The 27,381-nt window shown below is 36.6% G+C and overlaps 6 protein-coding genes across 18 annotated transcripts in view; 1 reads left to right on the forward strand and 5 right to left on the reverse strand.

Annotated features, from left to right (window-relative positions):
• Window positions 1-3,634: 3,634 nt before the first annotated feature.
• The window catches only part of LOC122615709 (adenylate cyclase type 2), a 40,422-nt gene continuing 16,675 nt past the window's right edge, over window positions 3,635-27,381 (forward strand). For 3 of the 4 annotated variants that reach the window (XM_043790768.1, XM_043790770.1, XM_043790771.1), the window contains exons 1-2: window positions 3,641-3,910; window positions 13,408-13,751. In XM_043790768.1, coding sequence (XP_043646703.1) covers window positions 13,568-13,751 — 184 coding nt within the window. In that variant the 5' untranslated portion in view covers window positions 3,641-3,910; window positions 13,408-13,567. Of the gene's footprint in view, window positions 3,911-13,407; window positions 13,752-27,381 lie in introns of all 4 variants that reach the window. The other variant, XM_043790769.1, reaches the window with a different exon arrangement.
• On the reverse strand, window positions 14,138-15,416 carry LOC122615714. Its single transcript, XM_043790785.1, has 4 exons — window positions 15,291-15,416; window positions 15,053-15,223; window positions 14,291-14,995; window positions 14,138-14,242 (listed from the first exon to the last, which is right to left on the reverse strand). Exons 1-3 carry the CDS (start codon window positions 15,361-15,363, stop codon window positions 14,784-14,786), a joined length of 456 nt encoding a protein of 151 aa, XP_043646720.1. The 5' UTR covers window positions 15,364-15,416; the 3' UTR covers window positions 14,138-14,242; window positions 14,291-14,783.
• On the reverse strand, window positions 15,573-16,375 carry LOC122615712. The gene is made up of 3 exons (XM_043790780.1): window positions 16,215-16,375; window positions 15,980-16,150; window positions 15,573-15,927 (listed from the first exon to the last, which is right to left on the reverse strand). Exons 1-3 carry the CDS (start codon window positions 16,315-16,317, stop codon window positions 15,707-15,709), a joined length of 495 nt encoding a protein of 164 aa, XP_043646715.1. The 5' UTR covers window positions 16,318-16,375; the 3' UTR covers window positions 15,573-15,706.
• Window positions 16,413-18,129, reverse strand: LOC122615710. 6 transcript variants are annotated; one of them, XM_043790774.1, is made up of 6 exons: window positions 17,893-18,046; window positions 17,787-17,822; window positions 17,654-17,724; window positions 17,428-17,590; window positions 16,775-16,945; window positions 16,413-16,717 (listed from the first exon to the last, which is right to left on the reverse strand). In XM_043790774.1, exons 1-6 carry the CDS (start codon window positions 17,999-18,001, stop codon window positions 16,497-16,499), a joined length of 771 nt encoding a protein of 256 aa, XP_043646709.1. In that variant the 5' UTR covers window positions 18,002-18,046; the 3' UTR covers window positions 16,413-16,496. The 6 variants fall into 6 exon arrangements, with proteins under 6 accessions (XP_043646709.1, XP_043646708.1, XP_043646710.1 ...); XM_043790773.1 differs by having other exon boundaries at window positions 16,413-16,945; window positions 17,893-18,050; XM_043790775.1 differs by lacking the exon at window positions 17,893-18,046 and having other exon boundaries at window positions 16,413-16,945; window positions 17,779-17,794.
• LOC122615711 lies at window positions 18,042-18,891 on the reverse strand. 2 transcript variants are annotated; one of them, XM_043790779.1, is made up of 5 exons: window positions 18,760-18,891; window positions 18,640-18,675; window positions 18,492-18,577; window positions 18,278-18,440; window positions 18,042-18,224 (listed from the first exon to the last, which is right to left on the reverse strand). In XM_043790779.1, the coding sequence occupies exons 1-5, from the start codon at window positions 18,878-18,880 to the stop codon at window positions 18,133-18,135; spliced, it is 498 nt and encodes a 165-aa protein (XP_043646714.1). In that variant the 5' UTR covers window positions 18,881-18,891; the 3' UTR covers window positions 18,042-18,132. The 2 variants fall into 2 exon arrangements, 1 of the variants encoding a protein (XP_043646714.1); XR_006325868.1 differs by having other exon boundaries at window positions 18,085-18,224; window positions 18,278-18,369.
• Window positions 18,961-20,228, reverse strand: LOC122615713. Of its 4 annotated transcripts, XR_006325869.1 has the most exons (5): window positions 20,028-20,228; window positions 19,874-19,968; window positions 19,671-19,827; window positions 19,412-19,614; window positions 18,963-19,349 (listed from the first exon to the last, which is right to left on the reverse strand). XR_006325869.1 is itself a non-coding variant. In XM_043790782.1 (4 exons), exons 1-4 carry the CDS (start codon window positions 20,170-20,172, stop codon window positions 19,523-19,525), a joined length of 489 nt encoding a protein of 162 aa, XP_043646717.1. In that variant the 5' UTR covers window positions 20,173-20,228; the 3' UTR covers window positions 18,966-19,522. The 4 variants fall into 4 exon arrangements, 3 of the variants coding, with proteins under 3 accessions (XP_043646718.1, XP_043646717.1, XP_043646719.1); XM_043790782.1 differs by having other exon boundaries at window positions 18,966-19,614; XM_043790783.1 differs by lacking the exon at window positions 19,671-19,827 and having other exon boundaries at window positions 18,961-19,614.

A 27,381-nucleotide genomic window follows, 5' to 3' on the forward strand; every position in this document is an offset into this window, starting at 1 on the left:
GTGGCCGACAGGACATAAAACCAAACCAAACCAAACCCCCACAATTGGCATATATTTGTTCAAAGCTCTGCGTTGTTCTTGTTTTTTTACGCGTTTGCCACCACCGGACAGCAAAAATAATTTGCGTTTATATTGAATTCGTTTTTTTTGTGGAGGGCTTTTTTTGTGATAGAGATTCAGTGCAAAGCTGGCAGGAAATTGCATGATTTCAGAATATATTTATTCAAACGGACTTGCGGTGGTACGCTTATTTACATTTTGGCATTGATTTTTGATATTGCCAATCCAAGCTTGTTGCACCAAATTTGAAATATACCAATATTTAAATTAAACAAATACCATAATAAATTTACTTCTCAAAGACGTAAATGTAAACCCGGCCTTGTTTTAAAGGACTGAATGCCTAAGTAGCTGGTGTTCATTATGGTTTTTGGCGTGTACCCGGATTTTGTAATATAATTTGGAGCAATTCAACCCTTATTTCAAAGTTGTTGGACTGTACGGCTCAAACTCGCTGGCGAATGTGTCGAATGTATCAGAGGACACAGCATACTTTCAGGCGCTTTAAGGACGATGTCAACAAGCTGCTGCCTTAATACATACAGAATCACACCCACACTTCCAAGGCAGCCAGTTAATTGTCTACCAAAGGGCACAGATCCCGAGGCAACTTGGGATTATTATTGTTGCGAATTCTGCTGTTGTTTCTGTTGAGTTTGCAGTTCTTTAATTAAGTGGAGCGCACTAATTACAGAATATTTCCTAATTAGGCTTTATGTCCCGGCCAACTGTCGACTTTTTAGTACTTACATATTCAGCAAGCATGTGAAAAATTAAACATTCTTGGCGTGCCTGTGGGGTGAAATTGATTTTCCAGCACAGGAGGCCATTAAAAATGTAAAAAACGTTAGTAGCCTTATTGACTGTGACCCCCAACAAATGCCAATGACTGACATTTAATGGCCGTTCATTAAACTATCATTTACTTGGTCTACTTCCATGGCAAGCCCCAATGCCAAAGAAAGTTATGCGTTGAAAATAAATAATGGGAAGATTAGAGGGCTAGGTACATCAGGTATGATTATGTCAATTTATGTTAGAAACCAAACCACATATAAAAACCAAAGGTTGACTTTCATCCGTGAACAAAACGTTGAGACAATATTGAATTTTACAATAAACTATTTAATTATTTTTATGGATATATTTATGTGAATACAAAATCTGTAAAATCATAAAGTCTAAATATAAAAAAAAAGTAAAGCACGCTTTCCTAAATGGTATCTCTATTTAGAGAACTTTTAGACAACTAAATATTTTTAGTAAATGCATTTTTACCTTAGAGGTCTGCAAATGTAGAGTTCAAGTCCAAGCTAGCGAACTGCGAATCCATAGTACTGTTGAGAAAACTGGAGAGAGGAATCCTCTTGACTCGCCCACCTGTCGCTGTTCCGCCTGAGGAGGTCATCCTTCAGCCAGGACTAACTTTTGCGAGCGTCGTGCGAAGGTAAACATGTTTTGATTTCGATCTGGGAATGTATTATGCATGCCGCCAACCCCGGAAAATCATCGATTCCCAGCTTGACCTTGGGGAATGGCCATTACCACGGCCGTCTTTAGTCTATCGGCAGACGAGACACCTTTATCGGTCCACACAATTTATGCAAAGTCCTTTTGAGCCTTCAATTAGTTAATTTGCCTTGATCCTTGGGTACTTCACTCGGCGGCATTACTCGTTTCAAATTGCCTTTTAATAGGTGTTGATTCTTAAAGCTGCTTTATTTTTGTTTATTCATCAGTTGAAATTTCATTATTATTTATGCAAGTCCCAAATCCCCCACAGGGATGTGAAATGTCCCCATGTGAAATGTGAAGAGGTGAGTTTTGTTCACCTCACAAACCAAGGTGTGTGTCACACATATTCTGTGTGCTTTCTGCGTCAATAATTTATTAGACTCCAAATGAATTTGCGGTGAAAAGCCACCAATTAATGTTAATGAATAAGAAATGTGAAACAAATTCGCGTACATAATTTCGGCACTATATTTATTTATTAGCGTATTAAAAATCTATGTTTTAGAATTCAACGCTTTAAATTGAAACTTTTACTTAAAAGTCCAAAAACCTGAATTTTTTTTGGGTATTCCATGTTTTTGATATAAAAGTGGACTAAACCCAACTATGCTTAATAGTTTCAATATTCAATTCCGCTTGCATATATAGATCCCTCCTATAATGGCTAACTTTGCGGACATATGTTGGCCAAGCTCTGTCAGAGTTCATTACGTATATGCCCCGTGTTGTCAGACGGAATTGCACAAGTCAGCAAACACACTGCAACCAAAGTACTTACTTTGTCCAGGTGTTTGTGTGCCAACAAAGCAGCTCAAACATTTTCCCACACGCTGAAAACAGGACAATCCAGGGATTGGAAACGAGTGTTGACAATATCCTGCTTTGTTGAAATTAACTCAGAACGAACTGAGCTGAGCTAGTAAGTAATTTAATTTCAGGAAATTGAGGTCCGAGTGGTGTTGGTGTCAACTGCACTAGGTGCAAATGCAAGCTATATCTGCTGAATAATTTAATATTGCTATAGAATTTAAAATTTAAAATGTACATACATTTTCCCTTTAATTAAGGGGCATAAAGAGGGCGTAGAATGCTTACGATCATAATCAGTTGGAGGAATATCTTTTAGGTAACCGTCACAAGTAGCCTATAGATTAAAACTTTTCTTGATAGCAGCGGCAATATTGCAAATTGATTTGCAACTTATAGAACATACTTGAAAAGATTAAAGTTGGCTATTTTATATAGTTAATGGCTTTCTGTCAGATTTTTGATGATTAATTCATTGAATAGTCTGTAGTTAGAATAGATTTGGAACATTCTCCTTGGTTACTGCAGCAACATTAATTACTAAGCCAAAATACAAAAGCAATGGTTCTGCATTTGCACACTTAAATTTGGTTTTAACACCGTGTTATTATTATTATAGTACAGTACTATTGAGTGTTGAGCATAAGTAATAGCAATTCAGTGCACATGCACTATTATGAGTTTCTTCTTTTGAATCATGGCTATTTGTTAGCCTTGATAAATGGAAATCAGTGAAACCTAATCAACTAGAATAGCACACATGATCTTTTGTTTGTTCTTGGTACCATAAGTCAAACCACTTGTTGTATACATAACTTGATTTTGCAATCTTTTATTAACATTTAACTATTCAATATATAATATGGAAATTACAATTGTTATTATATCAAGTTGTTTACTTTTAACGGATTTACGCTTTTCTTCCAAAACAAAACATTTTTCAGAGCATATAATTTAATTTACTCATGACGGATGAGTAATATTTTTAATCTAAAATCTTATTTCTTTGATCAATTACGATCGAATGGTATTTGAAGAGAACCGGTGCCTCGAATTATTATTGTTATTTTATTTTCAAAATAAAAACACCGAACCCAACGTTCGCTCTTACTCACTTGGTGTGACCACATTGGCAATTTACGCTCTCGAATTGGTTGCAGCTCATTCGACAAGGTCGGCAACATGTTGCTGTGGAAGTGGGTGGTTCGTTTAGCCTGTTGGACTTTCGGTTGCTCCGTCAGTTCTGATTATAACGTGATCGGGTGCGGTTCGTTGGCGTTTCAAAAGCGGTTAACAAGCGGCTTAAAGGCGGTCGCGTTTATCGCGCGTTTCCTTGCTCGGAAAAAGCAAGTGTGCTTGTGTGTGTGAGTGTTTGAATGTGTTAATGTGAATTTTTTAAACAACATGTGCCATTGTGAAATGTCTCCGCATCCATGCAATGCACAAATATATATATAGATAAATAAATTTATTGGTACAAATGATTAGAGTACAAACGGCAACAGAAGATTTAACGACCAGCAATTAGGTATTTAAAAAAGTGTTTAATAAATTATACGATTAATGGAAAAAAGACCTTTGGGGAAATAATACAATATATTGTGTATTTTGTTTATTTAACAAAAAATAATACAACAATACAAAAATTCCAGTCTGAACAAAAAACGTGCACTTCTATCTTCCAAATGGAAACTTTTGAAACTTTAATTAGTTTTTGAATATGTAAATCAAATAAAGTAACAAAATAAAACTAGTTGGCCATTAACTGTGATCCAACCATGCAAATTATAAAATTGGCATCATTGTTAGCTTATGAAAAGCATAAGCTGATTTCCTTCCGTTTCAAAAACAAAACCAATTCAAAAACAAAGTGGAATCGATCTAAAATACAACTAGAATACATAAACATCGAACTTGGGGGACCGGCAAAGTGTTCACCCGCGATCTGCTTTCATATAATCAAGTGTAACTAATTGCCAAGCTCAATAGCAACTGAAATTAGCTAAAAATACGAAAATACAAAAAATGCGACGCGATGCGAGTCGGCGAGCAAACAATCTGAATGGTTAGCGACAGATCGAATATACATATTCACAGCCATCTCTTTTCACTGCTGCTCATTGCGATAGTGCTAATCGCATCTGATCTGGGTTTTCTACAGACTTATTTATTTATATTTGCGTTTTGTTAGTCGTTTATTAATTACAAAAAGCAATGTCACAGCAACAATAACAACAAGTGCCTCCGAATTAAGCCCACAAATTAAATTTATGCTACTTGGCAGCTGGTGGCGATTTCTGCGTCTGTTCTGGTTATTATTGTTGCTATTTCGTGTTTTTGTAGTGGTTTTTTATTCGAAACTTTTTCTTCATTGGCCGAACGAGTTGATGATCGCCTATGTGTGAAGATCTGTTGGAAAAAGTGATTCAAAATATATAAATATACATATATATGAGTTCGAATCTCTATATATTTTCCTGCACAGCTGTGCTAAAATTATTGTGCTCGCGGTCGTAAAATGTTTTAGCAACATATTGCAAGAAGCAATCAAATATATTGCTCCTGATTATTATAATAAAATCTTAACATTCTTTAATATTCAACGTAAAACGCTTCTTTCTACTAGAGCACAAATTGTGGAAACTCTGAATATATACTTAATAACACATTTATTAATAATACTTTTTTCTTACTGCTAGTAGTACTATTTAATTTTCACAGCTGTTTGTAGACCATCTGAGCTGAGTTTCAATTTTCCATAGTAAAACTTTCCTATAAATCTGCTTCTGTCTCCATTGATCCTAGTAGTAGCCGAATTGTATGGGATAATTTCCAACATAATTCGAGATCTAATTAAAATAATTTATGCTATCTATGCTGACTCTTTATGTCAAAATGACCTTTGCCAATGTCCTTCTGTGCATGTCTCATAATTTCGATGTATTTTAAGCACACATTTAGCAACACCAACTCATCCGTTTCATTTGCCAAATGCTGTTGTCTTTAAATAAATCAAGTTATAAAAGTGTTCTCGCAGATTTTGTTTTGGCTCACGGCTCCGCAATAATAAATTAACGCCCCCACTCAGCGGGGTTCATTTATTCCAGATTTCAGTTTATCTACATAGTAAAGAACCGAGTGAAGAGTAAAGATTCTATAAAAAAGTGTCACGCCTTCGTATATGTGAATAGTGAAAATAAAAACCAAATCAAAGCCGCTTGCCATATTGCCCTCCGATAACGAAAATGAAGAAGCGACCTGGGCGAGTTTGTTTCTGAGTTTGTTTTGGGGTTTCTGGCCATTTGGCCAGGCCCATTATCAAATGGCGATAGCGCCGATAAAATGCTTTATTGAAGCCGCCACTAAGTACAATGAGACAAATTATATTTTAAATTCTCTGCGGCCAAACCTACTTTATATTTCCCAATCGAATAGTAAATTATAAAATGATTGCCAGTGCGGTGTGAAAGTAAAGGAAATATTTGACTTATCACAAATGCTCAACTAGCAGCGAGTAATAACGTGCAGTGTATTATGAGTCATTATAAAAGGGCTTGCATTATTATTTGGAAAATGTCTTATCTCCTTAACTCTTTCCTCTTGCCTAGTCTACATTTCAGAGACCTTATCTTTCGTCTGACATATAAATACAAATTAATATACATAGTATTCGGGGTTTTGGCTAATTTACAGCACTTACAGATCCAACGTTTTGCACGGGCCTCTCTACGCTGTACACTAGTTACCCAAACAAATAGTTATAATATGTCTAAATATTAATATAACATAATATATAATATGTAAAATAATATATTTCCTATAGATTGCCTAGAATTGAAAATGTATATTATGGGCTTTGTTAATTCGTTGCAGAGTGTTTCGCTAGTGTTTCCCGTTTTTTTGCACATTTCCTCTGTGATTTGACTTTGTCAAGTTTAAAAAAAGTGTGAAAATTGCGTTTTTACTTACGTACACAATTGCAGCAGCAATGGGCTGGTTGTTTTTGATATTTGTTATTTTCCTTAGGTCACACAGCTTCTTATTTTCACAAGATCTCCGCCATAGTATACTACATAGTATTATTCGTACGGACGTACATATGTACGTATGTACATACATGTGTGAATGAAGCTTATTTATATTTATTTCTCGTTTGAATTTAATTAAATTTGCACATTTCTGTTAAATTTTCAACACATGTGCTCTGTCCGTCTCCCGAGTTTGCCGAGTTTTGTGAGTATATGGGTGTCTATCTATGAGGGACTTTCTGTCAGTCGCCCGATCTGTCTATATGTCCGCCCCTCTGTATTTGTGTGGCCCCATGTGTCAACCTAGAAGCCTAATCAAACAGCAACAACAAGTTCTGTGTCAGCCAAATTCCAAACCATACACGGAGAGAAAAGAAGCCTTTTTTGCATGGTCGGAAGGTTGTCTCTTTTATTATAAATATATACACAACTTAACCCTAATAAATTCGTTCATAAATAGTGTCTATCAAAAGAATTATGTACAAGAATGTGGTTATCGAGATGTCAATAAACATTTTTGTTCTCTGTGTGGATAGGACACACAAAAAAAAGAATAATTAACATGTGTAATGATGGGGAACAAGAAAAAAGAATATTGTAACATAAATGAAGAGGTTTATACAAACATTTTCGGGGCAATCAACAGCCAAGGTAAAATGACTATATAAATAACAGAGAATGAGACCTGTTTCTTTATAATGAAGTATAATTATGGGAAACAGTGTGTCTCTAAAACAAAAATGTGAGAAAATGTTTCATCTTGCGATAGTTAGCCATTCGAAGATCTTTCACATCCAAATTGATAACTATTGCAAATACTGGACTTTGAAGTGCCAAACTGAGTTGCATTTAATAAAACTTTAGCTCTCATTAATGAAAAGCTACAGAACAAAAATTGAATGTCCATTAAATTTCATTGATTGTACAAAATGTATTGACGCTTTTGTTTTATTGGCTGATAAAGTCAAAAAAAGTTTGGATTCACCACGCTTAAGCTAGGGAAAACGAAATAAACAAAGCCATTTGCACTTATAAACTTCTACAAATAAGTGTCGTTTTACAAATAAGTGAGTACTTCTATTGAACGATATTCCACTTTTTTGTTTAGTATGCTTTTTGAGTTGTATATGTTTTTATTCATTTATCTGTTTGCAGTATGCCTGTTTGCTTACGTGGTTCGCCACCCGTTGACGTAAATAATTTGCAGTTCGAACTTTGTTGAAATATTGCCTATACACATTTAAATTATGGCAATCAATTTCAGAGTGCAGCAAATTTGTCGAAAGTTCTTACACATAGATCTGTAAGCATTTCGTTTCACACTTGTCCGACTCGAGAATGTCAAACGATCGCGCCACATTTTTCAAAAATTTTCAGCAGATTGAAAATTGATTTATTGGCCCAGGCTTTTGGCCATGCAATTCAGAAGCCAAAAACTGATTGTATTCGTCTAGCAGCTGAGCATTTGCACAAATCTTTGGGCTGGGCCGCTCCACTGGTCTTCACCAAATGGGCGCGAAATGAAATTTTATGGCAAATCAAGTTTGTCTAGCACATTGCACCAATATTTCGCTTTGACACACAAGTATTTTGGCAAAATAGGGAATTCATTTTATCCGAATCTAAGTCAAAAATATAACAGCCGAATGGAAGGCGATTTTCTGCATTTCGCAAATTTTCAATAGATTCGCATTGTTTATTTGCATTCTTAATTACCTGTTGTTTTGCTTTGGCAGCCGCTTGCCATTGTTTTTCCTTGATATTTACTTTTTTCCTAATTTTTTTTTTTTTTTTTTGGCGATTTGGCTAAGAGTATTTTTAGACTTTTGATGTCGACGACTTTTATGGCCGGCGGTAGCTAATAAAATCGCTTAGCACATGGTTCAAACATTTCTTTTGTATCCATAAATGAGCAATTACAGCATATTTTAGTGCGATCCGATAGAATAAAATGCACTCTACTTGTGGGTTCTGGAGAGACATTGAGTTAAAGTGTCCCATCACGGTCTTTTGCTCATAGTGTAAAATGTTTAGAAGATCTGTTTGCAATAACGCTTCAAACTGGTATAGCCGGTTGAAATTGGTTTTGGATTTGCCAGCCATTTGATAATTAACTTTAATGGGAATTGGACTCGACCCACTTGAATACGACTTGAAAATAATTATTGGACAGTAAAATTTTATCCAATGAAATTGGAAATTCTTTTTGTTGGCCAGCAGTAAAAAATATGTGTCAATAAGTAAAGAAACTCGCTTTTTGAGCATTACTACCTACGTATTATTTAGTTATGCATTAGAAACATTTGTTTGCTTTTATAAATACGAAAAATAGTGTGTAAAAAGTGTGTACATACATATTACATATTTTAACTTACAAGGTCTCTTAATTATCTGTTTTCATTGCCAGCCTCTTGTACCGCCTCTTAATTAGCTCAACTGATTGATGTTTTCCCTATAAGTAGTTTATGCATTCTCAGCCAAATCAAATTAAACGCCATCCAGCAAAAGTGGCCAGAATCACACATCCACCCACTTTTTGCAATCCAAGAAAGATTGAACGTGCCAGGGCGAGACCACAGAACTAGGATCTCTAATCCGCAGGAAGGGCCAAGCCACACCCCCAAAGACACACACCACAGGGTGTAGAAACCCCCAGCACACACACACACACTCAGCCAAAAAGGGCGGTTAGCCTAATTCGCATTTAAATGGCCTCTGTCTTTGGAATTGAAGGTTTGGCTAATGAATCAGCATTCATACGCATGTAGATAATGGCTGCCCCTCATTCATGTTATTTATCTCTATTTTTTGGACAGCAATTTAAGCATAGAATACAAAAATTAGTCTGCCATTGAAGAGCTCTACCCCGATGCGGCACAACGTGGCGCATACTCGATGTCGATGTCGATGTGAATGGCGACTCGCGTCCTAAATGCACAAGAAGAATGCAAGGACCTGCACTCGTTTTAATTGCATTGAAACCAAAAGCCCGGTAGCTCTCAGTTTTTTGGCATTGGATTAGAAAGTTTCGCTTGTGTTGTGTTTGGATTCGCACTTTTGCTTCCTTTTTATGGCTTCTCTTAAACTTTAATTAAATTTTCAGCTTCTTATTCCGACAAGAGTTTTAGTGCTACCGATGGAAGCAAAGAGAGTTAATCTTCCTAGTTTCCTACATTTATGTTTCTTTTTTAGCTCTTAGTCTTGGATAAGATTTTGTAGTATGTTATTGAAATACTCTATCCCCATTGCATTCATATTTTTTGGTTAGGTATGCCATAATAGTTACAGGAAATGTATCTAACACGTGCAGTCGGTTTTTATGACCTACCGTAAACTTAAACACTTTTTTTGTATACACTAATCTCTTCAACGTGATATATTGTGTACTGTGCGCCAAGTTTGTCCAATTATATATAAATGATGACAAACGAACGGAGGCAACACCAGCCCTGGGCGGAGGTGTTCGAGTTGAAATATGAGAGACTCACCGGGCATCGAAATCCCGAAAGCGACGGAAAGAAAACTTTTATCAACCCCACTCCCGAATCCCTTGAAGTGGCAATGGCAATAAACACAGGCGTAATCATTAATCATGCGCGATCAAAGTCAAAGATACAAAAACAGACACACACACGCATGAACACACACTGAAAACCCGCTGGCACACTAACACTTGCAGTCGCGGTTATTCAATCAAGTGTACACTTGGAAAAATATTAACCTTATTTATGATTTGTATGCCACTAAAGGTTCTAAATACTGTAAAAAAAAAAGTACCACAAAATGTGTTTTGATGAATATATTGCATGCGTAACAAGTTTGTTTAACGCAATATGAATAATAAATCTTTATAGCTTATATTTTTCAGTGCACAGTTTGAAGAACATGCTTCGTTTTTCTGGATGTAAGGTTGGGGCTACTTTAATCAATTGCAAACAACAAACACAGAACACTTGAAGGCTCATCGTTCAAAGAGCACAAAGTTCTTTGGGCCAATATTATTGTATATAAATGTTTAATAAAAGGAGAAAAATAATACATCCGCGGGTTTGAATGGGGATGTAGGGTTTTTTAGGCTATGAATGCCATATTTGTCAAATTAAAAATATAAACACACACATTATATATTTTTATATTCTGCGGATATGGCTGCGAGAAATTCGCTCACCTTTAAACCTGCCATAAACGTGGCACGCAAGTGAAAACGAAATAGGCGTTTCAAATTTATGAGTTTCCGTTCCATTCAGTCCACTGCCTCGCTCAAAATCAAAATATGATAATTATGGTAATAAGTTAAATGAAATAATTAAGATAATTGGCCGAGGAAAATGCTGCGGCCTTGCTTTCAGTGCATTCTCCAGAGAACGAGAGCGCAAGCGAGAATTAGCAAGTGCGAATGAGATTGCTCATCCGCAACGTTCGCCGGCTAGATATAAAAATATAGCAATGCAGATTTGCAAGGAAATGCACATTACGCAGCCATAATTATGGCTTGTAGCTAAACTGCAGATAATTTATAAAATGTTTACCCAAGCAAATTAGATGCAGCTAAACCCCTCTGGAATAAGCATTTGAGCAAAGTTTATTTACATAGGGGCAAAGTATTTGATGGCTGTTATATTATTTTAATGCCTCGGATCGATTTTCAAACGTAATTATAAAAGTTGAAACAGTCTATTTCAAGTGAAGCCAATTCAATCGTATTTAATATAATAAATACAGAAATGCAATCTTCTGCACCTTTTTAAAAGTAAACTAATAGGTATCGGATACTTTATAAAGTATTTCGTATTCGGTATCAGGCGCCAAAAACTACAATCGAATATTTCCAAAATTCATAAACGAACTGGAACGCAATCTTTATACGAATTTAAGCAGCCAGCAAAACGGCTTGTTTATTTATTTCCATTTCGTTTTATTTTTTCACCGCTTCTGCACTAAACTGAAGCACCCCTTTCGGCATTTGCAAAAGCGTAAACAAACCCCCTTGTTTTTCTAAAAAAAGCAAAATGAGAAGCAACAAGCGAACACACGACCCGGCGAGCAAAGCCAAACAAAACGATTCCGAAAAAAAGAACTGAACCCATCCAAAGCCCAGCAAAATGCGGCGAAACAACAATGGATCTCTGTGTATTTATTTATGAGTAGTTTCTGCGAGTGCCCCCTACTTTCTCTGTTTTTTTATGGACAGGGGTCAAACGGGCGGTCGCCGTTTTGTAGTCGTGTGTTTGCAAAGGCGAAATTCCACAAGTGTCCACAATGAAAACGAGACTGAGGTGAAAATGACAATGAATTTGAGTTGGACTTGAGTCTATCAGTGGCTTTATTATGTGCCACATCTAAGGTCTCAGAGCAAGGGTAAATTAGACAAGATTTTCCTTGCTATAATCTCGCTAGCGGTCTCATTAAAAATGATAAAGAGACTGGTGTATAACGAATTGGAACACTTTGTGATCAAACACAACGAATGAACGTTTTTTCCATTTATCTATCTACATGTATGTTATATTGTATATTATGCTGACTATATACTACCCAATATAGAAAGGATTCTCAATGTCTCTTTTACTGCGTTGCAAGGGTATAAAAGGTTCTTTTAACCCAGACAGCCTTATAATAGCAATAATCATAAAGTTCAACGTTTACTTACAATAATTATATGTTTTCATTTTCATATCTGCAAGCGATTTCCGCTGAAATGAAACAGATATAAGAGTGTATCTAAAAGTATTCTTGGTATATCAATTGAGAAAAATCCGATTTATCTCTGCTTTGACCTACTACAACGGTCAATTTCTTTGAATCAGGTTTTATTTATGTTTCCTCCACTTCAAATTAAACGGACACAATTTAACTTGGCCAAAAGGTGCAGCGGCAAGCTAAAATGCAGAGCAATTCTGAGTAGCAAAACTTTTACCAACTTGAATGAACAACGGTGGCACCAAACTGTAGTTAGTTCGGTAGGTTTACAAAAGCTGCGGAAACTTTCCTTCTATTCTAAAAGGCAGAGGATGGGAGGAGACTGTCGCATGCCTTGAGGATATGCGAGAACTTCAAGCGAGGCGGCTTGACATACTGACATTTATTACACAGTACACTTTTGTCAACCAATTTACTTGAATTAAAGTATCATCTTTTGAAACCAAAGCCTCTGCACCATTTCAGCTTTAAACAATTTTGGATATAGTGTTACCACAAAAATTAACAAATTAGAACAGCTTTGTAATAATGAGTTTTAAGATAATATTCTATGATTTCTAAACTCTACTTCCGTACATGCCATCAGCCTTTACAATGACTATATCTTCTTTTATAGTTTTTAAAAAGTACCTTCTCCACTTTCCTTTTAGTGTATTGTTATGATCTCTATCTAGGCCCAAGAAAAAGCATCTTTTGTTGCGTTCTCAAATGTGTTGGCTGAGAACTTTTCTAATTGCTGCATAGACACTGTCAAGCGAAGCCCACAAAAGCAAAACATATTTACATACCGAGCAATATGTTCCCTTTGTACAAACAACTGGCAAGAAAAGTGACTTGAAAATACGTTCGGAAAAATATGGATCTAGAGCAACATCAAACAAGTGAACAATAAGTTCGAAACTGACACTTGTACCTTTACGTTAACTATACTTTGGTAGCCATAAGGTCAGCAGATGGCGCTCTTTTTTTGTATGCCACAAAGTTACCAATAGACTTCCGAAATTATACATAGTACATTCAGCTGCAACATTAATTTAATATCCGCAACATAAAACGGTGGATTTGAAGTTTTTGCACAGATGCGTTATAGTTGTTTGTTTATATTGCATTTCAATTAATCATACATACATTGCAAACAAAATGATAGTTAAATAGAAGCATTGATGTATACTGAATATATTTAACATAACATATGTGTAATTAAAAAAAATGTGTGCCACAAGCACAATTGCAATTATTTATTGAAAAGAAAAGCTCTCGAACTAAACCATTACTCCCGTTTTCCGTTTCGCTTCAGTTGGATTTTTCCATTTCCGGGAGGAAGGAAGGAAGTTGGCAACAAGTGTTGGAGCCCCAGGAGCAGAACTCGCAAGGACTCTCGTCCAGGGTGAGGCAATCAGTACGCGCAGCTGGCGGCTGTAAGGAGTGCCACTAGCTACACGAACCCGATTTTCGCCATGGTAAATCACAATGCGGAAGCTGCGAGAACGGAAAATGGCACAAATGCAACAGCGAATCTGATTGTTAAAGCCCATGAAAATGCATCACAACCCAAGACGATGACGACATCGGCGGCCAGGATGAATGAGGCTCTTTCGGCATCTTTGGCCGAATTGAGCGAGCAGGAAAATGGAACCACGGGTGAGTGTGAAAATCCTTGAACCTCCCTGAATGGAATGCTGCTTCAAATCAAATTAGTTTCACAAAGAGAGCATTTTGTATACTTTGTGTGCGGTGGAACATAAAACATTAGACACTTTTCTTAATACCACTAAACCACTTTGCTTTTTAATCATTAATATTCCCAGTTAGTTAAACACCAGTTTTTTGACAATGTTAAATTTAAGGTTTGATTTAACCAAAATCGGATGGCTCTACCTATAACTAAAAATAGGAACATAATTAGAATGGTAGAAAGGAAATAACAGTTCCGTTGTTTGATTATAAATATTCTTGTTCCGTTGTTTTTCAAATATATAGGCACTGCAAGGACTTAAATTATTTTCTTGTTATAAATTTTATTTGTAGTTAAATAGTATAAATATTTAACGCATTGCGAATGCATTATAAAGAAAAGGATCATCATTAAAATGAATTGCCTAGTTTTTGGCGTCGAATCGTATAACACGTAACTTGAAGGCGAACAATTATTTATTATAGATTTCTTTTATGCTACTTACCGAGTGTCACATGTACTTCAATTTTCGGTTCGGGTGTTGGTCTATTAAATGAGCCTCCGGCTCGGTTGCCATTCATCTTTTGGCCAGCTTATGGCCATGCTCGCTGGTCGTGGTTGCCTTGGTTTGCTCTTTAAGCTGAATGCCCAACCCTCCAATTTTGTCCCCTGACTGGATGATGTAACCCCGTGGGCTGCTTAATTTGGGCTTGTCACGATAGCATCAGGGTCTCCCCATTCCCAATTCCATTTTCCATTTCTACGTACAGTTTCCAGCGACGGCTGCTTTCTTTGGCCCATTGCGCGTTTGTTGTTTTAATTAAATTTACCCCGCTCTGGGCACAGTTCATAATGATAACAATGATAATGATGGCCAAACAGTTGCTTTCACTATTAATTTTTGATTAACTCGTGTCCCTTGAGTGGGTTAAGTTCAAATGATAGAAGGGCCCAGGATAAGCACAAAGTAACTTTCCATTGTAGGGCAAACATGAATTCTAATTCAAAAAGTAAGTGCAAGCGATCAGAAGCAATGAAAGTTTCATTACGAGTTTCTGTGCATATATAAGGCACCCTTTACTTCCAGTAGTTCTTTGACAAAAATGCTTGCAGTGATTGCACACGACTTTATCCTCAATGTACTTTTCATTAACTAGAATCGTACACCCCAAGTTCGGCGACCAGAAACAGCAATATTCCAAAATAGGATCTAGAGTGATAAATGCCTATAAAATGGCAAAGGAATACGTTTCCGACCTCAACTTACATTTAATCTCAAAACCGTTTGGTACACATGCAGAAAAGGCACTTTCCTTTTCGTACGCATATCTTAGAATTGATTCCTGGTCATCTGAATGACAATGGTACCCAATGACTTTGCCATTGTTGTTACTAATTCCTGCACAACATCCACAATCGTAGTGATCATGATCAGCCGCTTAAAACGCAATGAATAAAAGGGTAATACCATTATCTACTACATCACCAAAATTGTGGGTACTTACAATGATTATGATAACAATTTTGTCCTAAAGTTATTCGGTAAAGTAAAAAAAACACTAAAAGCTTTATTAGCATTCTTATAAAATAAATTTTTAACGTATGTGTATTGAATATTTTAAAAGCTTTATCATTGTCAACTTGGATTAAGTGTGAAGACAAAATATAAATTTTTACTTGAAACTAGCTCTCTTTTATCTCAACTGGACAGTAGATACCTTATGGTCCATTGCTAATTTTCGAGTTAACGCATACTCATTGGAACACATATTATATAGGGTATCGGATATATATATAGTCGACCATAACTATGGGCACACTTTTATTGGCAGTTAGTTATGGTAAATTTGACGGGTCCAAAAATATAAAGTATATATAAATGGGTATCCCAATACTCAGTGCAGAGTGCATATAGTTTATCCTAACATGTGCAGAGTACCAGAAAAGCCAGCAATACTAAGGATCCGTAGGCCAAGACCTCATTACTTCCATCCGGGTCATCGCCATAGGTTTGCTTCATCCCGCTGCAAAATCGCTTGCATGTTTTGCAGCTATATATTTTTTTATCGTAGAATTTCCTTCCGATGAGCGCAGAGCATCCCAATTCCGGTGACCGAAAGCAGCAATACCTTTGTATTTTCCCTGAAGTGCGATAGTAGTAGGCATAGCTTTTCTAAACTTATTAAGGACTCACGAGTCATGATAAACTGGTCCGGCAAGCAATCCGCATACGTATTTCTGAGCTTTCCAACTCTTTCCTCAATTGATGAGTCATCTTCGTAGTGGCAGTAGAAATCAGTGCTGGTACGGAAGTGTTTTTCACTTGTACAATTTGCGCAAACCGGAAATGCAATTTCATGATCAGCTATCATATCAGCAATCATATCAAAATGGGTTTAAATTGAATACAAAAAACTTAAATAATTTACCTGAAGAGTAAGGCGTTGTGGAAGTAAAGAAATTTTTTAGGTTTATCGGGTGTCCGCATTTGAAACCCAAACAAATGTAAATTAGTAATACAAAAAATTTCATTTCATAATTTATATAAAAACTGAGTCAACCCCGTCCATTTGACAATTTTATCATCGCCTAATTTGCTTGAGAATTTTGAAAATTAGTATGTTCAATAATGTTTAAGAAACCGATTTATTTATAATAATAATAAATATAATAATAATATAATTCTAAGCCTTAGAGCTTTGTGCTCCGCCTCACCAGATCCACAGTTCGCAAATCAGCAGTGGCATTATGTATCCATATTCCGCGACCTTATTGCTTCCGCCTGATTTTTCGTCGTCAGAATATTTCAATTCGGAACAAGATCCTCTGCAAGTATCGCAGTAATCGGAGCTTTTATCGAACAGATGCCTTCCGATGAGAGCTGAACATCCCCAATTCGGCGACCAAAAGCAGCAATAGTTCTTGACTTCACCTGTTATTGGGAGGTCGAGATTTGGACCAGTATCTAAGCAATGGCTCTTAAACGAACCATTAATAATGTAATCCTTTGGTACACAATGCGCATATTCATCATCTCTCTCTCCAAACTTATTCTCAACCTGTCTTTCATCTTCGAAGTGGCATGTAAATCCTGTATTTATATGCACGTTTTCTATGTTTGTACAATTACCACAAATAGGAAAACCTTGTTTATGGTTAGCTGTGTAGAATAAAAGTTAAAAATCGAGTCGAGTCTTAAGTTTTTATTACAATTACCTATATTGTAAGGCTTTCTAACGCTCTTCTGATATTTTGAATTTATCGAAATAGTACTTTCGCTGACCAAAGAAATGGAAAGTATTACTAACACTAATTTCATTTGTACTATTTTTCGAAAAAAACATGAATAATCGTAATACTTAGTTCTATGCCTACTTGAAGGTGAAGTTTAATATTGACAAAAAATATATTTTTATTGAATTCATTCGTAACTTTTATATATCTTAGTTATTATAGTTAAATTAATAACAGAAATTTTACTTTTCTACAAATTTTAAAGTATAGTTAAACTAAACTAGTCAGCCGTTGTTGCTTTATTAAGAAATAACACGATATGACAATCCAAAGGAAGTATGTCGTTATAACTAAGTGAAGAGCAATTTAAAAAACCATACAGGAACTCTATTTTTAAGTTGAACTCACCAGATGTAATGATTATAACCATCCAGTAAAGAATTGAGCACGTTAATCCGTAGCTCACGTACATATTTACTTTCAGTGCACAAGTTATTGAGGCATATATGATTATGTAGATCAAGTATACTGCCTCGATAATTATGTAACTCCAAACTGGTAGGGGAGACCCCTGCAAATTACCAAAAATTTAAAATCCATAAATTATAATAATCAATGCAAATTCATGCGTTACCAATAGCACAGAGTAAGATAAACACAGGGAAGCCAGCATATGGAAAACTCCCCAAAAAAGGTTAAACCAGTCTGAAATTCAGGCAAAACTATAAAACTGTACATTTATTTATTTTAATATTTAACTTTTTTACCCGACGGCTGACCAGAGCTGTAAGGATCCTTCAACCCTGCAAGATATCATTTAATACTAACATCTAAAAGAATACAGTTTTGGAAAATTTCTTAAAAGATATTTACGATAAAACTCCACCAGGTGCACCGCACAGAGGAAAAGCGTAAAAAAAGCTATTATTGTGCAGCCAATTCGTAGTTTCAAACAAAAACAGAATTTTTCGGCTCGCCACATTTCATTAAACGATTGTTTTTATTTACGAATATAGGGGAAAATGACAATAAATCCAATGCTACACAGTTGCAGTTCTATAAAAATGGGAAAAGTTTAAATAAAAAGTTGAAAATTATGGCCTTTATTAGTTATCACTCCAGTCCGTCCACAATATTTTCAGTTTCTCCTGCTCTTACTTGCCGGTAGTACGAATATATTATGTACATGAAATACGCTGTCAGTGCTTAAATAGAAAAGTTATTCATGTTTTCTGTTTCATAATACAATGTTTCATACCTAGCCAAAAGAGCACGTAAATCCAATAGGTTAAATTATGCCAAATACTCTCATTAATGATTAAATTCGAACCGGTTAATGCTGAAGTAATGCTGAAAATAACAAAGTAGACTGCCTGAAATGCTTGAACCAACAGAGTTGCCCAATACAGCCAACCATATTGCTAAATACATTTACTTCTTGAAAACTGACTATATTTTTACTATATACATACCGATAAGATTGCATATATTAGTGTGCACGATGCCAAGATGGTTAACCAATCCGGTATCATTTGTAAGAATGTGTAGAGAACTCTTTCTAGATAGTTAAATAATTCAACAAATGGAATGGAGCATTCAAAATTATTTGGCCAATATTACCTGGGAAATTATTCTGCGTTTCTCGGGAATAGGTTCCTGGCCAAACATTAGAATTAGTGCACATTCGTATTTAAAAACATAGTATTTAACTAAAACAAATATAAATAAATATATATTTACTATTTAAACAAAGTATCATATAGTCAATGTCCATGCCAGCCAAAAATATTCCAGTCAATGCAATTAGTATACATCCCTTTTGCAAGGATATACAGAAGCAAAATTTTTTAGCCAAACTCATAATGCAAGACGTTTTGACAGGAAATGCAAAGAAGTTATTCTGGTATATATTTTATTTAACTTATATTTATTAAAGCCGAAGGTTGAAAAATATATTATATAGTACGTATGTTAATGTATTCTTGGTTTTTTAATTTACAAACATTCCTTCGTAATTTTCTAAAAAAGATTTTTTTTAACCGCAAGTCGTATAGGTAATTTATGTATGTACATATACTGAACTTTTAAGTAAATATTCTTGTATAGCATGCCCAGATGTTGGCGCCAAATTTAAACGAAATTGCCTTCTCATTTTCCGCCATATCTGCTTGATTGTGGCGTGGGAAGTATTAACTTTTTTGCATAACTTTTTAACTTTTTTCAGCAATTTGTATTATGGCCTCATTAGCATTAGCCTAGAATTTCCAGCTTGATGTGTGTGTCGTGTTTGTCAGGCACGCGTGGAATCGTTTTCAGTTCTCATCAAGATGCTAATGAAATTATAAAGAAAATTGAGTCTGCCATATTAGCACAGTAAAAGCATTATCCACACTTTAACTTCCTCTCACTTGATGAACATATGTAAATAACACGAAATGTTATTGTGTTTTATCGTCTTAAAATCCATTTTGCTTTTCTCCATTTAATTTTTAGAGGCATTCTTTTATTTATCAACACATGCTGGTCTGAATTGATCTGGATGCGATTTTACATAATAATATGAGTAAACTTCGAGCAAACAGAAGAGATCGATTCCTGAAAAATTTGAGCATAACTTATTAGAATAGATTTCTTTAATATATTTGTTTTACCCAACGTCACTAAATTCACCAAGACATAAATAAATGCAGACACTGCCCTTTTAAAGAACGGATTGCGAACATTTATCAAAGCATTGAAGATGATGTAGTAAGATATCATATGGATGATGAACATGGCCATCCAAACGAAAACTATCCTTAAGTATTTCTAGAAGGAATTTTATAAGAATTGATATAGGAAGTTTTTTTCTCACCGTCATAACAGAGATCAGCAGGATAACTGCAGCCGCGATCATCAGTGCTATATGAAATACGTTAAACCATTTCGCATATACATCAGTTTTAAATGCTGTAATGTGGGGTAACATATTGTGCTCAAAATTACATTTTCGGATTTTTTCAACTCACTGTTCTTGTATATAACCTCGTCAACAGTGGTTCCAGCGTTAAGGAATCCGAAAAACAAGGTGTAGAATGAAATTATGATGCATCCAGAAGTCAGCGAGATGCAAAAGCAAAATTCTTTTCTGACCAGCTTTCTTAAAAATGGCATCAAAACTAGGAAAATACGTTGCTATAAATTTTCAAAATACAGTTCCATGTTTGACATATAATGCCAACCGCTTTAAGCTTTAAAACGTCTTAAACTTTAATTTTCTTCACTTCAGCTGGCGAAACTGAATTGGTGCACCTCCTTTGGTTTTAGGTCACTGCAGTCTATCTTTTTCAACAAAGTTTCGAACGACCTCGACCTCCCCCAGAAACTTTAGCTTTTCTAAAAAGTTAGACAGAGTCCCTTGGTCCCTGGTCTTTATTTTTTTTGCACATTATCCACTGGCTGAAGTCAAACTGCTGCCTTTTTTCTTGCCTAATGCGTTAATTGAAAGCAGCAGCCGTCTAAAAATTATGTTTTCAATAGACTGGAAAATAGAGGAGAATTTGTTGGGCTCTGGGATTAATAAAGAAAACTTGCATCGCGGACCTACTTAATTGGAGTGTTGAAGAGGATTTATGTTGGCACAAGTTCACTAACATAAATTTGGTTAGCAGTTCAATCAGTACTTTAATGGTAAAATTATTTCACAAGGGAATTCAGCGAGCGTAAATTCTATAAATTGCCAATTAGATGCCAATTATAAAAGATTTCATTAGCAAACAAGAATTGATTAGATGGCTCAATGGCAATATTTCATGGAAATAACGAAGCCTTATAAGACATATTGTCGTAGTGGTTTACTAATGAGGCTAATCAGATTACTGTATTGTTTTCCCAGACTTGATTATCTTGGTGCACCATATGGTTGCTTTATTTTTGATTGATTGCAGCATCAATTTATTTGTCATCAATACCAACATATTGGTGTTGATGGCCCATTAAATGTCAGGGAAAAAGAAAAAGCAAAAAGATGAGTAAGTTAAAAAAAAAGGCCATGTCACACATCATAAGCCCCGTTTTGAGTTCCTAGCCAATACTCAGATCGAAGCAATCTCCTTCATCCACTTCCAGCAGCCACTGGCAGCTCATCTATCATCATTGCCATGAGTCCTTTCTATCCGGGAATGCTTTTACAGTGTCCTGTATCCTCTCTGGCCTCGTTTGACACCCTGCACCCCATCCCTGGCGTATTTATAGCATCTTAATTGAATTTCAATTTTCAATTTCGCTTTTAATTGAATTCAATGAAAAAGTGTCGATGAGACGGTATTCAGCATGGTCCCATCCCCCCATCCTTACCCCCTAAGCCCCGGCCCACTCCAATCCCCTGCACTTGTTGTTGATGCTGTTTATTCAGCTGCCAGTTGAGCACCGCCTGGCTGCCTCTTGATGGCGCCATTCACGCCACACAGCGTCCCCACTGAGCTCCCAACACTTAGAAAAAATCCACACATCCTTAGACATTATATATTAAAACAAATTAATTGACAGGAATATAAATGCGGACTCCGTAAAACAGTTAGGACACAATGAAAAAAGAATAATTATGTAGTTGAATAATGGTATAATTTAATATTAAAAATGCAATCATTAGTTTTTTCTGTGTAACTTTGAAATTGGGACCAACACCTAAAAACTAATTGTTTTCTGGAGTTGGTGTTCCAATCATCCGATCCGGAGCAACATTCACCTGGTTCTATAATTATAATACTAGTTACTCGTAGAGTAGAAGGGCATACTATATTCGGTGAACAGTATTTAACTGGTAGGCGGAAGCGTTTATAATCCTTTAACATATATAAATTCTTGATCAGGATCACAAGCCGATCTGGACTTGTCCGTGTGTCTGTCCGTCCGTATAAACATACGAATCTGTCACGCCCAATTTGAAATTGTTTTGTTTTTTTTATTTTACTGTGTTTCCTGACAACTTCTATGGATATGGAAAGCAAATTTTGAATCTTTTCCTCGCACACGCATTAATTATTGTTACTGTTATTTATTAATTATTGTTATTATTTATTACTATTATTTAATTGAAATGTATTCTATTGGAGTATACATGAATATGGAAAAGGCCTTTCTTTTTTTTCAAGTGCACATTTAGGTTTACTAAAACGACCAACAATTGGCTTGATGTGATTGCGCTCATATTTTGCACTCTGATTGGTTTGCGATTGACTGAAAAGTTGTAAATTGATTCGACTGTGGGCAAGTGTGTACCAATGCATGATAAACAAACAAATTTCGCTGGTTAGTGGGTTCAGCAATAAAGCACCAAAAAGTTGATCCCCCACACATTAGGAGCGATAATTGCGGTCGGTGGTGTTTCAAGTTTTAAAACGATAATTTAATCACATAACTTGTAGTGATAGAAGAAAAAGGCCAATGGGGTTTTTCACCAGCAGCACCTTACATTTCTATTAGGAGTTCCAGAATAATGTCGACATGTGCCATTACATCATAATGCCGTTGGAAAAAAATCTGTCACCACCGAAGTGAATCAGACAAATAGAAATTCAAATGAATGCAACTTGCATGCGAAATGAGAACTCCCGTGCACCCACCTCTGGAAAAATAGCACAGCATCATCTGAAATTTGTATCTGTCTCTGGGTATCTGCACGTTGAATCTGCATTTTGCTGCCGGTCTGGCTTATTATGCGACCACCATTCCTCAGTGCCATCTGTTTATGATTTGGTATTCAGCATCGTGTCATCGTATGTGAATATGAGGCTCAGCCTATATGAGATTTGTGCCACTCAACACAAGACGAAATATGGCCAACAATAGACCCTTTTCCGAAATTTGTATTCTAGGGTTGAAGGTGACAACAACTGAGCGTCTCCCCACTTCCACCCCTGTTCGCCCATTCCGCGAAAATTGGCCCCAAGGAAAAGCCGAGCCAAAATAGCAACCAGCAAAAGGATGTATGCAAATTACTCTGACAGAGAATTCGCGCCCGGGACAATGTCAGCGTTTTATTGCTAACATATGCACATTACAAATCCAGATTTGAGCGATGTAGATCTTGGTAGCTCCACTCCGGGGAAAATCTATTTTGGATAGATAAAATATATAGTCGTTTAAGAGCAAATTGATGGCGAATTGCTCTAAATTCAATATTAATGTAATCAATATTCCTAATCGATGTACAAGTTGAGTGAGTAATGGGATGATAGGTGCACTTCCTATAAGTTTTTTAATATTAAGTCATTTGGGCAACCGATTATTTTCTTTAACATTATTTATAAGATTTTAACTCTTTTTCCTAAAATAGAATAAAGAAACTAAAAAGGGACAACCCACTGGACACCACACACTATTTGGTCATGACAAAAATTGAAACCTTATGCGTTTTGGGTCTTATAGTTGATTGGCTTGCGTGCCCTAGAACAGAAATAAAGGTAACAAAAAGCCAAAACACACATGCGAAAAACAGGCACACAACTCAACTATAGGATTCCTCGTACTTCTTTGAAAATAAATGGGGCCCATTTAAAGTATTAGATTGCGAAATTATTTAAGTAAAGTTGGAAGGGCTCTATCTTTTTATATTTAGATATAGAAAGTATTCCATTAAAAAATGTATTATACCGCAATGACTACCCTGCAAAAAAGTGCCAAGTCAAGCGAATGGGCAAAGAATGGCTAAAGAGGTGGCTGCAAAATAAGTTCTCGATGTCAACGGCAGACTGTTGAGTTGACCGGCTACGTCTTTTGTCTTAGCCATGACATTATTTACGAGCTCGTGCCAGCGACACGCACAGAAACCCAAATAACCAGCTGCGTTCTCGGCCATAAGGAAAGGATGTAGGAAACCTACGAGAATAGGGAATACGTGCTCCACGGGGACGACTTCGTTGGCACGTCTATTACCTTAAGCGTCTGTTGCCAATTTGGATTCCTCTTTTTTCTTTCCACCACATGGCCCACTCTTCGGACTTTCCTCGCATTGACTGCACCTTGATTAATGCGCTGCCAGGACACGGCATCATTTCAGTTTTGCCATTAGCAAATGCTGTGGCTACAGGCATTTCCTTTGTTTCAGTTTCCGTTGTTATATTGTCACCGATTTGTTCGGATGTGGCTTATTTTCATCTGCCCAATGGACTATTAAACGCATTAAAATAAATAAAAGAGGAAGCTACAGTTATATGGTAATGCCTTTAAATATATTCGGTTCCTGTCATTAAATCGTTTGATTCACTTCACAAAAATACATTTAAATTAAAAGAATTTATTAACAAAAGTTATTTAAAATAATGGAGAAGAGTTCGGACAGACTTTGTTTTACATCAGAGGAAAGTGTTGTGCTACAAACATATTTTTTAACCGGATAAGGACTTGAAACACACGTCTCCACATGTCTTGTGTCCTCCCATAATTTGTGCGGATGGTCGTCTCGGGAAAACATAAAAACCCATCAAATATGTGTTCGTTTTGAATGGGCCATAAAATCAAAGTGAATGCAAACAAACAGACCATCACATAGATCTTCTGACTAAGCCCCGGGAAATGTGGCTCCAACGGGAATCCACTCCAAGGCTTCGCGCTGAAATAACCAACATTGAAATACTTGTGGAAGGACATGGAACATGTACTTGTGCCCTGGTGTCTGCCATTTACCACCTGCTTGCCATGCGGCGCACGATTCAGCGCAAAAAGCTTGTAATTCCTGTCTCAGCCCGAAGGATGTAATTTGCAATGTTGCAGCAGGTGGCAGCGGTTGCAACTTGGAGTGGCTGTCAGGCATGTGCGGCAATTGCAGCCACTGCAGCGTGCATTTTGTTGCATTTCATGTTGTCGGCCTGGGCTGACGGTTCGTATGTGCAATATTTTTCGCAACTCCAGTGCTCCCGGCCAATGGCATACTTTTAGGCTGCCTGATAACCCAGGAAGAAAATATTTTCAAAATTTCAGTACAGCATCTGGGCCAAATGTTTGCTAAATAAATGAAAACTGGCAGGAGTTAACGAGCCAGAGATAAACTAAATTATCATGAAGTATATAGCTAAAAAGTCCAACAGAGACTTAAAGTTTGGGCAGACTCTGCCCTAAGCTGCATACTCACAAATAAAACAAGAGAGAACGCTATAGTCGAGTTCCCCGACTATCTGATACCCGTTACTCAGCTAGTGGAAGTGCGAAGGCGAGTCTTCAACACTGACAGTTTTTTTCGGTTTGAGGGCGTTAGAGTGGGCGTGGCAAAAAGTTTTTTGGCAAATCGATAGAAATTTACAAGTCTAATACAAAAATGAAAAAATATCAAAACATTTTTCAAAAGTGTGGGCGTGGCAGTTTTGGGCGGTTTGTGGGCGTTAGAGTGGGCGTGGCATAAAGTTTTTTGGCAAATCGATAGAAATTTACAAGACTAATACAAAAATGAAAAAATATCAAAACATTTTTCAAAAGTGTGGGCGTGGCAGTTTTATGCGGTTTGTGGGCGTTAGAGTGGGCGTGGCAACATGAATCAACAAACTTGCGCTGCGTCTATGCCCCTGGAGCCTGTATGCTTAATCTAAACTTTCTAGCTTTTGTAGTTCCTGAGATCTCGACGTTCATACGGACGGACAGACGGACGGACAGACGGACAGACGGACGGACAGACGGACATGGCCAAATCGACTCGGCTACTGATCCTGATCAAGAATATATATACTTTATATGGTCGGAAACGCTTCCTTCTGCCTGTTACATACTTTTCAACGAATCTAGTATACCCTTTTACTCTACGAGTAACGGGTATAAATATATATTTCTGTTTTTGCAAAACTCGGTGCAATTTCAATTAATAGTTGTGAAAAAACTGCCAAAACCGCAACACGTAAATCATTGAAATGTGAAATTGAAAGTCATAAATTGTTTAATATTTAAATGTAGCTGGTATTGGCATAACAGATAGCTGAAAGTGGGGACGAGAGATGTTTTTAACACTAGTCAGAATTATGAATCGTACTTAAAAAATATAATATATTCAAATGTCGGAGTTTAGTGACATGAATTTGATAGCCTGCTATTGAGGCAAAATATTGGAATTAATTAAAACTAAGCGGTAAAATATACTGTATTGAAGTTATAGATATTAACACCCCACACACGGTGGAAACGGAAAGCCGCTGCGTAACACTTAAATCACACAAAGGACACTTGACACTGGGTGAATCGTCCTCAGATTCTCGCTTTGTTACTTCTGAATACCGCTGGATACTGAACGCATCCACTTGGCTCAGGACAGTGTTGTGATCATAAAAATGGGAAAACTCTCTAGAGCAATTATAAATCCAAATCACTTCAAAGCTTCGTACTGGTCGAGCTTCTTATTTACAAAAAAACTCTAATTTGATTTTACGACAAAGGTATGTCAGTAATTTATGTGACTAAAGCAGAGTATAGTATAGAGTTTCCAGAACCACCTACCGGATTAAGATATTCTCCTTGCCGTGCTGTGCTGCAGTTTCATGTGGCCCATTCCAGGAACTGTTTTATTACTAAGCCGGTTACCCAATAGCCTAACCCGTAGGATGGATTCAAGCCATATTTCGCTTCGGTTTAGGGCTGCTCTGCAACTTGAATGTGAAGGGGACCACATGAAAATTCGTTGGCAACGAACTCAATCTTCCTAATCGCCTGGCCACCCATCTCAACCAGGATGCCAGGTTGCGAGGATGCCTTGACAATGTGTCCACACATACTTAATCGCACAGATGCGGAGGATGGGGAATCCGTTGCGGATTTCAGCGCTTCAGTTGCGGGATGATATAAAATCTATGCCGAAAGCTTTGGTAAATGTCGCCTCTGCTGTCGTTGTCGTGTCTTCGTCTAGCTTGTCTGCAACTGTTTCACTTTAGTCGCTTTATTTTTTATGAGACAACGAGCAGATACTCGCACTAGGGTGATACGATGCGATTGGATCAAAAACGACGTCTCTCTCACTTTTCATCCAATCAAGTCGAATAAGAAAGAAAGCTAAGTTAAAAATAGAGTTTATTCAAATATCTGTTTGTTCTCTAGTCCCTAGCATTATTACATTCCAATACAATCAAAAAATCGATTCACCCTGATACACACTAGTAAACCACGCGCTCACACAGACAAGAGCATCTGTCACTCTGCAATGGTGTTTGTGCTGGAGCTTATAAAAACACAGACTCACACGCTTACACTTCCAGGATCTCGGTTCGTGTCAAAAGAATTTCTGTTTGATTGCAGAGAATAAACAAGTGAAGGCAGCTCCATTCGCCATATAACGTGGTACAGCATGTGGTTCTGTCCTCTGGTGTTTGCCACTCGACTTATTTTATCCTGCCTCTGGCTTTTCCTAAA

This window comes from Drosophila teissieri, chromosome 3L (assembly GCF_016746235.2).
Source record: "Drosophila teissieri strain GT53w chromosome 3L, Prin_Dtei_1.1, whole genome shotgun sequence".
NCBI classification, from domain to species: Eukaryota; Metazoa; Arthropoda; class Insecta; order Diptera; family Drosophilidae; genus Drosophila; species Drosophila teissieri.

Excerpts from the sequence above, each read along its gene's own strand:
- LOC122615714 (XM_043790785.1), bottom strand. The coding sequence starts at position 15,363 with ATGCTAATAAAGCTTTTAGTGTTTTTTTTACTTTACCGAATAACTTTA. Across the intron at positions 15,224-15,290 it reads AAATTGTTATCATAATCATT|CGGCTGATCATGATCACTAC; the intron begins GTAAGTACCCAC and ends TTGCGTTTTAAG. Across the intron at positions 14,996-15,052 it reads AAACGGTTTTGAGATTAAAT|ATCCTATTTTGGAATATTGC; the intron begins GTAAGTTGAGGT and ends TTATCACTCTAG.
- LOC122615712 (XM_043790780.1), bottom strand. The coding sequence starts at position 16,317 with ATGAAATTTTTTGTATTACTAATTTACATTTGTTTGGGTTTCAAATGC. Across the intron at positions 16,151-16,214 it reads CACAACGCCTTACTCTTCAG|CTGATCATGAAATTGCATTT; the intron begins GTAAATTATTTA and ends CTGATATGATAG. Across the intron at positions 15,928-15,979 it reads GGACCAGTTTATCATGACTC|GGAAAATACAAAGGTATTGC; the intron begins GTGAGTCCTTAA and ends ATCGCACTTCAG.
- LOC122615710 (XM_043790773.1), bottom strand. The coding sequence starts at position 18,001 with ATGTGGCGAGCCGAAAAATTCTGTTTTTGTTTGAAACTACGAATTGGC. Across the intron at positions 17,823-17,892 it reads GCACCTGGTGGAGTTTTATC|GGTTGAAGGATCCTTACAGC; the intron begins GTAAATATCTTT and ends GATATCTTGCAG. Across the intron at positions 16,946-17,427 it reads GGTTATAATCATTACATCTG|CTAACCATAAACAAGGTTTT; the intron begins GTGAGTTCAACT and ends TATTCTACACAG.
- LOC122615711 (XM_043790779.1), bottom strand. The coding sequence starts at position 18,880 with ATGAGTTTGGCTAAAAAATTTTGCTTCTGTATATCCTTGCAAAAGGGA. Across the intron at positions 18,441-18,491 it reads TAATATATGCAATCTTATCG|CAATATGGTTGGCTGTATTG; the intron begins GTATGTATATAG and ends AAATGTATTTAG. Across the intron at positions 18,225-18,277 it reads TTACGTGCTCTTTTGGCTAG|CACTGACAGCGTATTTCATG; the intron begins GTATGAAACATT and ends TTTCTATTTAAG.
- LOC122615713 (XM_043790782.1), bottom strand. The coding sequence starts at position 20,172 with ATGCCATTTTTAAGAAAGCTGGTCAGAAAAGAATTTTGCTTTTGCATC. Across the intron at positions 19,969-20,027 it reads CGAGGTTATATACAAGAACA|CATTTAAAACTGATGTATAT; the intron begins GTGAGTTGAAAA and ends CCCACATTACAG. Across the intron at positions 19,828-19,873 it reads TGCTGATCTCTGTTATGACG|AAATACTTAAGGATAGTTTT; the intron begins GTGAGAAAAAAA and ends AATTCCTTCTAG.